The following is a 14,949-nucleotide window of genomic DNA, read 5'->3' as shown; positions in this document are numbered from 1 at the left end:
TTCCTTTTCAAGTATAAAGGATAAAGGTGTCAGGCACTGGTTCTAATTTGAAGAGCATAGTATTTTTGATCCTTTAATGTGAGTCCAAGTTAGGAACAAAGCAGATGAAAAGTGACTACTATGAACTATGAACAGGTGTGGGAAAACCACTCTTTATTTAAATCTTTTTTGGAAGGGAGGACAAGAAAAAAGAAAGAAATTCAGAACTCCCAAGTGACCAGAAAAAACCTGCTAAGCTGATTCCTCTGTACTGCCTCAGATGCACAGGACTGGCAAAGGCAGCAAGAAGGGGAATGTCCTTCCAAGGACTTGGAACTCACGTCAAATCTCCTGCCTGCAAACACCCAAACAAAGCTGCAGGAGCATTAGTGAAGAGCAGAGTGTAAATCCAGAGACAGTCACCTTGACACAGGGGCTCATCTGTGGAGCACAGCCCCGAGCTGTGCAGAGGATGAGCTCACACACATCCCTCTGCACAAGTCCAAGGAGGATAAACCACGTTCCTGGTTCCAGGGCACAACAAAGGGCATGAGAAACACTGTGTGTGTGAGCCAGGCCAGGAAGCAGGGAATTGTTTGCCTCATTTGGCTGTGACAACCCTATTTCTCAGACACATATGTAAGCAAAGCTCATGTGTGAGCAAAGCACACACACTGTTTTCTATAGTATGGTCCAAACATTTGAAGTTCTGAGGGAAAAATACTTTTCCTAACTTACTTCCTGTGGTCTGTTCAGGCTGGCATGAGGTATGGCCCTCCCCATTATACAGAGGAGGAATCAAGCACAAATGTGTCAGGCTGAAGGGTGCCTAGAGATCTGTAAAACCAGGGGTGCCTTGAGGTCACCCTGTGACCTCTGCTTTCCTACCACAGCCTGAGACCTCGGCACTCCAAAGGTTCCCACAAAGCAGTTGAGGGGAAAAGATGAAAGCAGCTGAATATCAGGTTCCCAGTGCTGAGGAAGCTGCTGTCAGATTTATGGTGAAGCAGATTAACAGCAATGCCACGTGCTGAGGAGCAAAACAGCTTCACTACACACACCCACTCTCCCTGCAAAACTTCCAGCAACTGCCAGCTGGTACCTGACAGCTCTGGCAGATCCTCGCTGCCTCCACACGAGCAGGAGCTCCTTCTGAACACACCAACTGTGGGAGCAAAGCCTGCACCCAGCTCAGCCTGCACAGACCACCACCAGACTGAAATGCTGCTTTCCAATACCAGGGCCTGCTGTGAACACATGATTTTCACAGGACATCAGGGTGGGACTAAGGGGTCTATATTCACCTCGCTGCTCCACTGCACAGTCCTCTGGGTCACCCTGGACATGGAACTTCTTCATAAGGAAGAGGACTAACAACTTTGCTAGGGTTTGCTGAACAACCAAAGGATGGCATTCACAAACCCAGCCCTGAAATCCCAGGGAACTTTATCCTGTTATGTTGAAAAACTGAAAGCAAATAAAACTAACCCACTTGAAAACTAACCCCACGAGCCCCTGGCCTTCAGGCATGTGCTAACAAGCTTACAGAGGATTTGTCTCGAGGCAGCCCTCCTATATTAGCAGCCAATCAATTGAGGAGCATCTGGTGGTAGGTTTATCCTGCTAATAGAGACAACAGGAATGTGGGGAGGTGTGCATGGAGCCTAGGCTACCAGTACCTTCATCACAAGTACTGTGTCTTATTCTCACACAGGGTGCACTGGGAGAGCACAGAACACAGCCAGGAAAGCTTCACCACCACAAACACCAGCCCCAGACTGGGCAGGGCACTTCATGGCATGTTACTGTTAAACAGATGTGGCAAATCCCAGGAAGACTGGGGGAAAAAATGGAGATGGGGGTGTGGATTTGGGAGGGACTGTCACCAAAAGAAGTGTTCATTGGGATGAGCAGAGCATGAACAGGAACCACTGAGCTGCTGCTCCCTTTGGGGTCTGTTATTCACACTGAGGAACAAACAATGTCTCCCCCAGCTTTAACTATTGAAATAGAAGACTGGAGGCTCTTCTGGATAAAACAAATCCTATGGCATGTATTTCCTAGCAAACTAGAAGAGGAAACATTGTCAAGAAGAACACAATATAGGCTCTCCCTTCCATTCATGGGAATTTCAGCTGCCTGCAATGGCTGTAGTTTTCCATCTTCATTCTTGGGCCCTAATAGGCTAAAGAAATCAAGTCTCAGGGACTGAAATGCCCAACAGATTACAGAGCAAAGCCTTGCAAGACTCCATAAGCATCTCTGGGCAACGCCCAAACGCTCAGGGCTGCCCTTGAAATGCAAGCAGCAAACCTTTCAGAAGGGTATTTGACTCACACCCAGTTGTGACCAAGTCCAGAAAATCACTTAAGGCATCTGCCATGGTCACAACAACTGTCTGCATCACCAATGAATGACCTTCAATGACAGCTCTGAAGCCCCTTGTGGAAATCACAAAACTTGGAGAGAGATCTCCCAACAGTTCAGCCATGGAGTGGATAGGGAAGAAAAATACAGAAGAATTTTTTCAAAAGATTTCCAGCTTTTAACCAAATCCAAAAGCTCAGTATCATTCAGAATCCAGTTCTAGATACATCCATCCTACAGTGCTGATTGGGATCGCATCTGGAGAGATTCTGAGCCAAGGGGCATTTGGTGAGAAGGCAGACACGGTGTCTGGCCACAAACTGACCCTTCCTAACTGAATGTCACAATCTTTTTCCTTCCTTGTCAAAGAATAATTACAGAAGGCTTTGTTGGATTTTTTTTTTCCCTTCTAACGACTAAGCTGCCTCTCTCGAAATACTGAGATATTGATTCTTATTTTTCATGGAAAATGGAAGGAGAGCTGAGCCTCTGTTCCTGCACTGTACCCACAGGGCTGTCACAGAGATCCAGCCACAGTCCCCCACCTCCCACTGGCCCGAGGCTGCACCCTCAGCAGCTGGAGCAGGAGACGTGCTGAGTGTTACTCACTGCCATGACGAGCTCAAAGGGATACTTGTAGACTCGAACTGGGGACTGGTATTTCTGCACCATTTTTACCACACACCTGGAACAGACAGAAATTGGAAAATTTTAGATCCAAACAGCGCAATACATTCTAAGCAATTTTGACAGACCTTACTAGAAGCCTTAACTCTTTTTACAAATAGAGAGGAGATATATATTAGATAGAATATCTTGTTTAGTAAGTGGCAGAGACAGAAGAGACTAGTCTCTGCAGTCCCAGTCCAGGGCTGTGTCCAGCACACAGCAGCACCCTGTGCAGCTTCCCAACAACTTAGAGCTCCAACAACTCACAACAATTAAAGCACAAAACAGAGATGTAAAGCCAGAATCAATCATACTCTGGAGAAGAAGCCCGACTTAGGAGCCTTACAAAGCTTACAGGGTGATTCTTCCCTGTACCCCTCTTTCTTACATTACATTTGTAATCATTAGGCAAAGTCCTCCCCGTTAAAAGCTTCCACAGCTTCCCAAATCTTGGTGTTAAAATGCTTTTGTGCACAAAGTAGCCTTGAGTTGTTTTAGCCCACTGAAAGGAAGGAAGAGGAAACAGCCTGCTGAAAGAACATGCCTGATGCTAAGCTGGCAATCACATCCCACTGCCTGGATGCCCACTGTTCCAGCTGAACTGAGGCAAGAGCTGCAGGCAAGGGGAACAATTCAGCCCTCAGCATTTCGCTGCTCCCAACCACCTCTCACTGTTCTCATCAGGATTCCTCCCTCACACTCTCTTGCCAGGGTTTTAACCCTCAAATATGCATCAGTAACCAGCATCTCAAGGAAGCACATGAACCATTAAAAAAAAAGGTTATTAGGCTGCTTTCTGCAATTCCTTTAGGAATTCCTTTGTATTGCTCCCTCTAACACCATCTGTGAACATCAGGAGCACAAAAGGCTGGATGGCTGGTTGGAGACTGTGCTGATTCCACCCCACTCAAATTCCACTGCTAAGCAGACACAGCCCTCGGCAACATGACACAGTGTAGCACTGAACTCAAACGTCAGAGCAGTAAGACAACTTATCCCTGACATTTTAAGCCCAAAACCTGAGCTGAAAAATGAATTAAAATGCAAACAGCAATAGATTCTCCCTCAAAGTCTGCTGCAAAATGCCATTACACAGTGCAATCTAAGCAAGGGAGAGGGGAAAAGGACTTGAAAAAGTTTGAGTACCTGAGAACCGGGAATGTCTGTAGAAATAGGGTCGCACAATCACCTGCAGAGGATCACATTATCCAAGGAGCAAAGCCCAGGACTCCCTGGATCTCTAAGTCTGACTGGTACTAAAAGGCAATCCAGTGGTGCTGAGCCAGTCAGTGCAGAGAGAACTCCAGAGCAGAGCATCCAGCCCCGAGTGCAGCGAGCGGGGCAGGGCCCAGCACACCCTGGCAGCGATCAGGTATCGGACACCCGAGCCAGGGGGCACCGGGCACCTTGGAGGGCAACGCTGTAACATGACTAGGGCGGCAGGAACCTTCCCACCCAGTGCACACAGAGCACGAGGAGCTGGGGAACGTATTCAGCCGGGATCGTGCTCCCTGTTCTGACCTCGCTGTTGCACCAGGAGTTCCTGCACCTCTGCAGGAGAGGGTCAGGGACCTCCACAGCAGGAAGTCTCAGGACAGAGCAGCCAGTCTGGAATCCCCCACAGCTCAGAAATGAAGTCACAGAACAACAGGACAGCAGGAGCAGTGGCTCAGCAGCCTTCACGATGCTGCTTGGACAGATCCCCTGCTCCCCGGCAGCAGCTGGACCCGACTGCCACAGGTTTATTGCCTCTACTTCTCCAGCTGAGGGAACGTTGAGAAAAAGAGCCAGTGACTATTACATCCCCAGGGAGCTGTGGAAAAAACACAGCTGATAACTCACACCTGCCCTAGAAACCTTTCATACCTCTGGAGAGTGCAGTGGCAGCAGACCTTCTATGCCCTCTCCTCCAAACAGAGCTGCGAGACGGTCATCCTGCTTCTCAAAGCACGAGGGACTCCTGCCATAATTCCTGGAAAAAAAGGAAAAAAAGTCAGGAAAGGCAGTAAAAGGTGGGTACTCTGCACACCAAGCTACAGGTGATGACCAGCACTGATAAGGACAAAGACTCCCAGGTGTTAGCACTGGGCAGCTGAGCTGTATTAGCTCAAGACCCGCATCCTCCCAGGGCTTTTACACCAAAGAGACGTGTTTTTAAAGTCATCTCATGTGTTCCACTCAAATTATAAACAGATATGTTCAACTCTCTTGTAAAGAAAACCAGAAAGAAATGACACAACCACAGAGTGTGTCTGTTCCTTAAATATCCATCCAACTCCAGCTCCGCAGCGGCCCAGGCTTCCTGCTCGACTTCCTATTTGCATCTGGCTAAAAAACAATATTAGGAAACACAGCTCAAGTGAAGAGCAGTGACCCACTAAACTGCAGCATGACCACTTAGAAACCCCAACCCATAGCTGGAGGCACAGCTGGAGCATCCACAGGGTAACACCAGGGAAGAGCTCGATTCCAGCTGGGCGAGCCCAGAGTAGTCGGTAAAAACTCAGAGAGGTTGGAGCTGTCAATACGTTGAAGCAACAGATCTAGCTAATAATAACCATTGCAGTAATGACAACCTTAACCATCCCAACAGATATTAAAAATATTTCCATTATTGCACCCCTGAACACAGGAAACAGCAGCAGTGACACACTGACAGCAGTGCCAACAGCAGAGCCCCAACAGCCTCGGCTCCCCATGGCCCCTTTTGCTACAGCCCACACAGTAACTCCCCCACAAACCAAGAGATTATAGATTAAACACACATAAAGCCCCAGATCAAAGCCCTCCACCCCTGCTTCTCATTCCAGGCATAGAACTCAGCTCATTCCACGCTGGAGCTGCCTGTAGGATGGGGGAGCTGGGCAGCAAGTGACTTCAGGAACTTCTCCCACCTGTGGTGGCCGCTTTTCAGCTGGAGGAGAAGAACTGAGCAGGTTTTTGCGGGGTTTTTTTGTTTTGTTTTTGACAAAGAACTGCTGAAAATAGCAGAATTCCAGACTTCCTCAAATAAACACGTGAAAGCCAGCTGTGGCACCCAGCTAAGCTGATATTTCCACTTAGAAAAGAGAGACTCCACAGGGTTGTAGTCCTTCCTCCCCCCTTCTGGAGAAAGGTGGAGAGAAAAGCGTGTGATATTTCCTCTGCCTGAAATGCCTTTCACTTAGTGACTGATGATTCAGAAATTGATGCTTTATACACATAATAATGAGATGGTACCAAGCTGTGGGATATTTATTAGGGCTTTTTCACCTAAGAACTTAAGAACAAGTCTTTTGAAGCTTGATACAAGGAAGCCTCAAGGTGGAAGGGTGCCAGAATAAGCCTTTACCATCTTTTAGAAGCAGATATCTGTTCAGGCAGGACTTGATCTCACCCCCTGAGAAACACCTCTGGTGCAGGGGTGAGCAGTGGAGCCTGGGCACTGCTCTGTACACCTGGCAGAGGTGCCTGGAGTCCTGCTGTGGGTCATAATCAACAACGAGCAACAGGAACATTCAAACAACATCCACACACTCTTTACCACACAATAAGGTCTTTCTGGCTGAGGGGAAGAAGAAATCAGAACAGTGTCCAGCACTCTGCCCTCAAAGCCTGGTAGAGCTGTTTCTCTTCCACGGATGTTTCAAAACAACCTCCATGCCTAATACTGCCACACCTTCATCGCTTAATTTCTTCATCTCTTCACCAAAGAATCACCACAGAACTTTTATGCACAGCAACACATTAAATCCCTGACATCTGCCAGCCCTCAGCAGGAGATAAGCATTCCTGAAGGAAAGCCACTCAGTCCTCACCTCGCTATTCCATAGGAAGCCACACCACACCATTTTATCCATCCACACTGTAGGCAACAGTTCAATACTCAAATACAAATTAAGAATGGAGACAAAGAATCACAGTCTGTGTTGGGTTGGAGGGACCTTAAAGCTCATCCTGTTCCACCCCCTGCCATGGGCAGGGACACCTTCCACTAGCCCAGGTGAATCCAAGCCCTGTCCAACCTGGCCTTGGACACTTCCAGGGATCCAGGGGCAGCCACAGCTTCTCTGCCCAACCTGTGCCAGGGCCTCCCCACCCTCACAGCCAAGAATTTCTTCCCAATATCCCATCCAACCCTGCCCTCTGGCAGTAGGAAGCCATTCCCCCTTGGCCTGTCCCTCCATCCCTTATCCAAAGCCCCTCTCCAGCCCCTTTAGGCACTGGAAGCCTCCCTGGAGCCTTCTCTTCTCCAGGTGAACCCCCCCAGCTCTCCCAGCCTGGCTCCAGAGCAGAGGGACTCCAGCCCTTGGAGCATCTCAGTGGCTTCTTCTGGACTCTCTCCAGCAGGTTCACATCTTTCCTATGCTGAGGACCCCATGCTTCTGTTTAACACATAAAACCAGAGTAGATCCAGGCAGGAGGTCACTTGACAGTGCAGCAAAGCACCAGCATCAAACTGTTTCAGCCTGCCTTGAGTGAAGTTCGCAGCTGTATTTTCTTTGAACACAGGCTCTCATTATCCCAACCAGATCAGTAGTGCCATCAACACAAACCCCTTCTCACAATCTACAAGCCGATTTTACTGCTTGGAGGAATTAAGCCAAATGACCCAGAGAACATATCTGGTTTACCTGGAAGCTGACCTGAAAACATACAGTCACAGACTGCTTTGGAAGGGGCCTTAAAGTTCATCTTGTTCCACCCCCTGCCATGGGCAGGAACACCTTCCACCAGCCCAGGTTGCTCCAAGCCCCATCCAACTTGGCCTTGGACACTTCCAGGGATCCAGGGGCAGCCACAGCTTCTCTGGGCAACCTGTTAAATCTGTCACTGCATTTAAAAGCCATTTACCAGGGTCACCCTTTGAGTTCACAAATCCTTCAGGGCTAGTTTTTGGGTAGATTTTTCGAGCCCCGAGCCCTGTGGGGAGCTCAGCAGGCACCATTCCAGAGCTATGCCGGGTCCCACTCACAGCCCCCTCCCCGGCTCAGCCCACCCTGAGCCAGCGTCCATCCCACCCCTCCGAGCAGGACACGAACCTGACAACTTTCAAACTGGGGCATCTTTTCAGCAGACCCGAAGAGACCCCCCGGCAGCCCGAGCCCACCGCCCAGCTCCTCACCGGCTCCCTCCCTGATCCCAAAGGATCATGGCTAAAATTTCCCTGTTGGCTTCCCGTCTCTGAGGGACAGCGGCTCCCGGCATCCCCTCACCCCCCCACCCGCCCAGCGCCCGCGGGGGTCCGGGCACACGGGCCGGGACGAGCCTCAGCCCCCTCCGCCCTCCCTCCGCCACGGGGGACCCCGCAGGACACTGCCCACCGGGGCCGCCTCCCATACTCCACACGCTGTATCCCATACCCCATATCCCACATCCCACACCCTATATCCTATATCCCATACTCCACATGCTATATTCCATACCCCATATCCCACATCCCACACCCTATATCCCATACTCCACACGCTGTATCCCATATCCCATACCCCATATCCCACACCCTATATCCTATATCCCATACTCCACACGCTGTATCCCATATCCCATACCCCATATCCCACACCCTATATCCTATATCCCATACTCCACACGCTATATCCCATACCCCATATCCCACATCCCACACCCTATATCCTATATCCCATACCCCATATCCCACACCCTATATCCTATATCCCATACTCCACATGCTATATCCCATACCCCATATCCCACATCCCACACCCTATATCCCATACCCCCTATCCCACACCCCACCCCCCATATCCATTCCCATCTCCCACACCCCATATCCATGCCCCACATCCCGTACCTCCCTCCTCGCCCGGTCCCGCTCCCTCACGGCGGTGCCGCCCCAGCCCGGCCGGTCCCGCTCCCGCGGCTCCCTCGGCCCCGCCCGCCCCGCCCCCGCCCCCCGCCGGCCCCGCCCCCTGCCCCGCCCCCGCCGGGCGCTGTCCATTGTGCTGCGGGGGGGGCGCGGGGAGGCCCCGCCCCCGCGCACGTGCGCGCCCCTCCCCCGCCCCCCCCGCCTTGCCCGTGAGGCGCGGGCGGGTCCGGCCTGAGGGGGGAGCGGGGACCCTGTGCCGGGGAGAATTCCTTCCCAATGTCCCATCTAACCCTGCCCTCTGGCAGTGGGAAGCCATTCCCCCTTGGCCTGTCCCTCCAGGCCCTTGTCCCAAGTCCCTCTCCAGCTCTCCTGGAGCCCCTTTAGGCCCTGCAAGGGGCTCTCAGGTCTCCCTGGAGCCTTCTCTTGTCCAGGTGAGCCCCCCCAGCTCTCCCAGCCCGGCTCCAGAGCAGAGGGGCTCCAGCCCTTGGAGCATCTCCGTGAGCTCCTCTGGACTCGCTCCAGCAGCTTCCTGTGCTGAGGACCCCAGACCTGGACATGTGTCCAAGTGGGGTCTTGTAAGAGCAGAGAGGAAGAATAACGAGGGGGGGTGTGATGAGCTCACCCCATCCTACAGAGTGGTCAAGGCCCCAAGGCTGCCAGAGCTCAAGGAGCACTTAGATAATGCTTTCACGGACAGGGCGGGATTGTTGGAGTGTCCTGGGCAGGCCCAGAGGTTGGACTCAATGATCCTTGTGGGTCCCTTCCCACTCGGCATATTCCATGATTCTGTGCTTCTTCCCAAACTGGCACCTGCCCTTGAGGAGGAACCTGCTCAGGTCAGGGCTGGAGGAGGCAGAGCCACAGCTCCCAAACAGGACCTAATCCCACTAATCACAATCAGCCCTTCATGAACAAAGATGCTGCTCACCTCAGCCCTTAATGCCATCAGTGCAGTGTATTGTTTGATTTATTAGGTGACTATAAACTCGCACTTTCTGCAAAGATTCCCATAACTCAAATCTCCAACGAGGTACAAGGGGGAGGGATGTAGAGAAGGACACTGGGATGCATCCTCACTTCTCAGCCTCCTCCTCTCCCACCATCTCTGAAAATCTGTACGTTGGCTCATGAGCCTTGGGGACTTTGTCCTTGCCCTGTGCCTGGGGGCACATGGTGAGTGGGCCCTGTTGGTCAAGGCATGTGCTGGGGAAAGAAGCTGTGGCAGAGAGTTGTCACCATCCAGGGATGGCCCTTAAGGACATGGCTCTGTGGAGGAAACGACGCCCAGGCTGGAGAACTTTGGGGTGGCAGAGAGAGCTGCTGGGCAGGCACAGGAGGGGCATGTGGCACGAAGAGTGGGGAAGGAGAGGGAGACCAGCTTGTGTGTGTTTTGTACCTTCAAAGCCTCCTTTCAGGATCTCCCTAGGAACCAGGTGCTACTTTGCCTGATGTTATTGAAGTAAATTACATTTACTGCTGCTTTGTCTTTTCCTGTCTCCTTATCACTTCCAGCTGTAGAGCATCCCCTTATCTGGGGGCATTTCAGGAAGCTGCGGTTCTATTTCTGATCAGCAGCATTTCCTGAAATGTTCTGCTATCTCAGAGCGAGGAGCCTAGCCCTGACACTGCTCTGAAAACAATGAACTCACAAAGCTCCCGAAGCTGCAGTCTGTGGACTCAGAGCACTTTTCCTAAAGGCCTTTGCACAACAGCTGGGCATTAAAATCCACAAAGTTACCCCAGACCTGCAACATCTACGTTTACTTTATACATAAACATTCTGAATATATAAATATATTTATTGATAAATATTCTGAATTTCCCATTCAGAATGGAACTTTTTTTTCCAAAGATGATATATTTCTCTCCCGTTTCTTTTTCACTGTAAATTTTCTCAGAGAAAATAGAAGGAACCCCCCCATTATTTCCATCCTCTTGCTCCAAAACTTACACCAACCCATAACCACTTTGTGCCTTAGTTGTGGTAGTTTTCCTTTTGTTCTACTCATAAAAACTGGATGAGATTTTGATGAGTCCCATCCTGTCCTTTTCTCTGCTGGGCAGCCCTGACTGTAATTCCCATTTTCCAACATTTATTTTCTCCTGCTGCCAAAAGGTCACCTTGGCATCTTCCAGTGTCAGTCACCTTTTTCCCTGATGCAAAGCCAACTTTCCACAGCATTCCCAAGGGCCTTGAAGTCTCTGGCCGTCCTTCCCCCTACCAGGACTGGGTTCTTGCCTCAAGGGCTGGCACTGACCCTCAGTATTTCTCATGGGAGCTGCTCAGAAAGAAGTTCTCACCCCACAGCAGCCCAGCCCAGGAACTGCTGCCAGTCCTGCAGTTAGAAAGGAGAAGGTCTTCCAGGAAGGACATCTGGTCTGGAGATATCATTCAGTCTTCACTTCCCCCATTACCAAGGGCTTTTCACCGCAAACTCTCTTTGTCTAAGCATTTATACCTCATCTGTTGGCATAAATTTAAAAAATTCAAGCAAGCCGGTACATCACATGCAGAGAAAACTTGTAGGGATTGTTCATGGTGTTGTAATTCCTAATTATATTATTATGAAAACCCCGGAAGAAGCTGCAAAGGAGGTTTGGGGCAACGCTGCAGTCAGTGAGGCCAGAAAACTGTGTGGTCTGTCATGGAGGTGCTGGGGCAGACTCGGCCCTGAGCAGGAGAAAGAGCCCCCCGACCCCTGAGGAAAAGCAGAAGAGGAAAGGCAGTATCACACCACCAGCCCGGCCCTTCCTGCATCATCACACTGAGGAGGTGCTTTCCAGCCCCCTTTCACACGTGTTCAACAACCCTGAGAAAATCAGCACTGTTAAATCATTAAAGAGCCTCTTTAAAAATTCAGCAGCTGAGTTCACCTGCTTTTTAGAGCCATCTTTAAAGCAGCGTGGAAGTGGATTCCCACTCTCTAAAGCTGGGCTTCAGTCCAGGTGTCACTGAGTGGAGCTGGGAGTCACTGAGTGGAGCTCCAGCGTTGGGAGTACACACACCAGCCCACTCCACTGCAGTGTTCAGGGATGGATTTCACCTTCACACCTCTCTAGAGAAACCTTTAGCACTTAACTTCGCTCTGTTTCACCAAAGCTAAGCAAAAGTTGGATCTGTTGTTTTGAGAGCCAGCAAAAGTTGAAATATTGAGGCTTTCTTCACTTTCTTCTCTGAAAACACAGATCAGCAGTACTTGATCCCACACCACTCACACATCCTCTTGTGCCTCTTGTCCCCTCATATCATATGGGTCCCCAGGGCTTTGTCTTCCCCTGATACTCTCAGTCCCATTTATTTTCTGGTGCAAAACAGGGCTGAAGTGAACTGCCCAAGGTCACACAGTGGGATGGCAGAGATCACTGTCAGGGATGAAACTGGAGAGCCAACGAGCTCAAGCCCAGCACATTTAGAGCAGATTGGGTTACCTTGCCCACAGGACTGCAGATAAACAGTGTGTTAATGGCCCTCTGCTACATTCACCTTTCAACACGATGCTGAGGTGACTCCCTGCTCCTCCTTCACTGCTTTTGCAGCTGTTAAAACAGATACTCGAATCTTGTTTTGGTTTATTCTGTGAGGAAGAGAGGTCCCCCAACCTGCAACCCACCAATAGTTAAGAACTGAATTTCTCTTTGCATAAGAAAAATACAAAATAAACCCATCACATCACTGATGGTTAACCCCCGAATCTTCCAGCTCAACATCTGACCCTGCTGATGCTCTTTAAATGTATCTTTCTGAGTTTATCACATGGGATGTGTTGAACATGCTTGGTTATTTCTGTTTAGGGGGACTCTGCATTTTCTCACATAGATCATAAAATATTTGCCATTTTCCATCTTATCATAGAGTGCCAGAATTGTTTGTGTTGGAAGGGACCTTAAAGATCATCCAGTCCCACCCCCTGCCATGGGCAGGGACACCTTCCACTAGCCCAGGTTGCTCCAAGCCCCGTCCAACCCGGCCTTGGACACTTCCAGGGATGGGGCAGCCACAGCTTCTCTGGGCAACCTGTGCGAGGGCCTCACCACCCTCACAGGGAAGAATTTCTTCCCAATATCCCATCTAACCCTTCTCTCTTTCAGTTTTAATCCATTGCCCCTTGTCCTATCACTACATACTCTTGTGAAAAATCCCTCTGCATCTTTCCTGTAGGCTCCCTTCAGGTACTGGGAGGCCACTCAGGATGATCTGATACCATGCAGGACTCGTTTTTATCACAAATACTCCTCCTCATTTCTGTGCAGTCACACTGGGACCCTCTGAGACAGATACTCTGAGACAAACACAGCACATTGTGACAGCAGCACATCTCCACAGCCTTACAAGCAAGCTAAAATATTGCAAATGAATTCAGAATTCAGGTCCCTTGCAGTGCTAGACAGGCCCTGCGTAAATAAAACCCGTCCTGTTCAATGACGTGATCTGTGACCGCTCCTCGCGTGCTGTTTGTTCCTTTAGCGTTTCCCCTTTTGCCTCTCGGTAGCTCTGTGAGGAGATGTCAGCCCTGAGTTCTGCCTAATTCCACTTGCCTGCGAGTAAAGCATGACACAGGTTTGTTATTCTGGGTCACTGGAATCAGCATCACCTCCAGGAGCAGAGCGCTCAGCAGAGCTTAGCTCTGAGCGTTGCTCTGCGAAGGTAGTGGTTGGTAACAACGCTATTAATAGAGAGCAGAAAGTTTTCTGTGCTCGAAGCAAAGGCAAAAGGAACATGATAAATTCAAAGAAAATATTGGAAACCAGATAAGAAATATGAAAACTTTGGAAAGCACACAGTGCTTGATCCTCACTCCACACGAGGGTCTCCAGTGGCTGATGGGAACATGGAGGATTTCTTTTCCAGAGAGCACAGAACTGTCAGGGCTTTTGGAAAGGTTAATTTCTTCCTGGCTCCTTTGCTGACAGACTGCTCAGGAGACCCCAAAGCCAGCGGCCTTGGGGCAGCATCCTGTTGTTTTCACCCCTTGCCAGGTGCCAGCACCACCTGCGTGGTGCCTGTCTCATCCAAGCCCTCACCCACTGGGATGCTTTGATACAAAGTCTTCTTTCTTGGGACGTTCAAATGCAGATCACTTGACTATGGAAGCAGCGTCAAGGATATTCTCTTTTGGACCACGTAACTGGTCCCTGCTGGGACAGGACTGGGCTGTGCCTTTCCAGCACTCAGGGAGGTGGAGTTCAATACTTGTATTTTGAGAAAATTCCATGATTCTCACAGTTGGTATTAAAACTTCTGTTCATTTCCGCAAGATCTAAGTTCAGCCTGAACAGTTCTGTTTCCCTCATAACTCCTCCCTTTTCTACCAAGTGTCTCAAGTGCCGTTGGGTGGATGGAATGACACAGCACAGCCCTGCTACATCCCAAAATCTTGTTGGTGCTGTTCCCTGCCGAGGGCGAGCAGCGGCCGGAGACATCTCCCAGGATGCAGCTCCCGGCCAAATGCTTTTGAAGACACACTGCCAGGAGCACATTGGGATCTGCCCCAGGGGAACTCGAGGTGTTTTTCCGGAGTCAGGGTACACCAAACTGGTGAGACTAGATTTTGCTCTGTGCACCTCTTACCTGTCTGTATAACACAGGGGGTGAGAACAAAGCCATAGGGCCAAACCCACAGGTAACACCAGTATTTACTATCATTCCATCGAAACAGAGAGCACTGGGGAATGAGTTATTAAACATAAGCTATCCCAAGATGAATATTTTTTGAAAGTATCTTCTCCCTGGGAATATTCCTTGTGAGTGGTCCAAAGAATTATGTGTCCTTTTGAAAGAAGTCCTTTAAATTATATCCCAAGGCATGGATTCACAAGATTTATTTGCTTTAAGCTATGAAATTAAGTTTAACCAACATTTCAGACTGGTTATTTATGGGATATATTCCATTACACACTTACTGGTTTAGCAGTGCAGTGATATCCCCAAGTGCAGTAGATACTGGTGAGGGTCATGATTTTTCCTAAGCCTTTAATTTAGGCTATGAAGGATCCACATGCTTTGAACCCCCACAAAGGAGATTTGAAGTAATCTTAACAAATTATTTGTAAAAGCCAGATTGCACCCCATTTCCCTGCAGCTTCTTAATGCATCTCACTAGGAGCTGCCAAAATCAGAGGGAGGA

General features: G+C 49.8%; 1 protein-coding gene across 2 annotated transcripts in view; it reads right to left on the bottom strand.

Moving 5' to 3' along the window:
• Window positions 1-8,883, bottom strand: part of SEC14L5 (SEC14 like lipid binding 5) — a 39,632-nt gene extending 30,749 nt beyond the window's left edge. Inside the window, exons 1-3 of one of the 2 annotated variants that reach the window (XM_039383630.1) lie at window positions 8,810-8,883; window positions 4,882-4,987; window positions 2,956-3,031 (exon numbers count right to left, since the gene is read on the bottom strand). In XM_039383630.1, coding sequence (XP_039239564.1) covers window positions 2,956-3,018 — 63 coding nt within the window. In that variant the 5' untranslated portion in view covers window positions 3,019-3,031; window positions 4,882-4,987; window positions 8,810-8,883. Of the gene's footprint in view, window positions 1-2,955; window positions 3,032-4,881; window positions 5,278-8,809 lie in introns of those variants that run through there. The other variant, XM_039383631.1, reaches the window with a different exon arrangement.
• Window positions 8,884-14,949: the final 6,066 nt, after the last annotated feature.

Source organism: Pipra filicauda, unplaced genomic scaffold, assembly GCF_003945595.2.
Source record: "Pipra filicauda isolate LSUMZ 115617 unplaced genomic scaffold, ASM394559v2 scaffold319_size1146426_pilon, whole genome shotgun sequence".
Taxonomy (NCBI): Eukaryota; Metazoa; Chordata; class Aves; order Passeriformes; family Pipridae; genus Pipra; species Pipra filicauda.
This window is presented reverse-complemented; position numbering and strand designations above follow the sequence as displayed.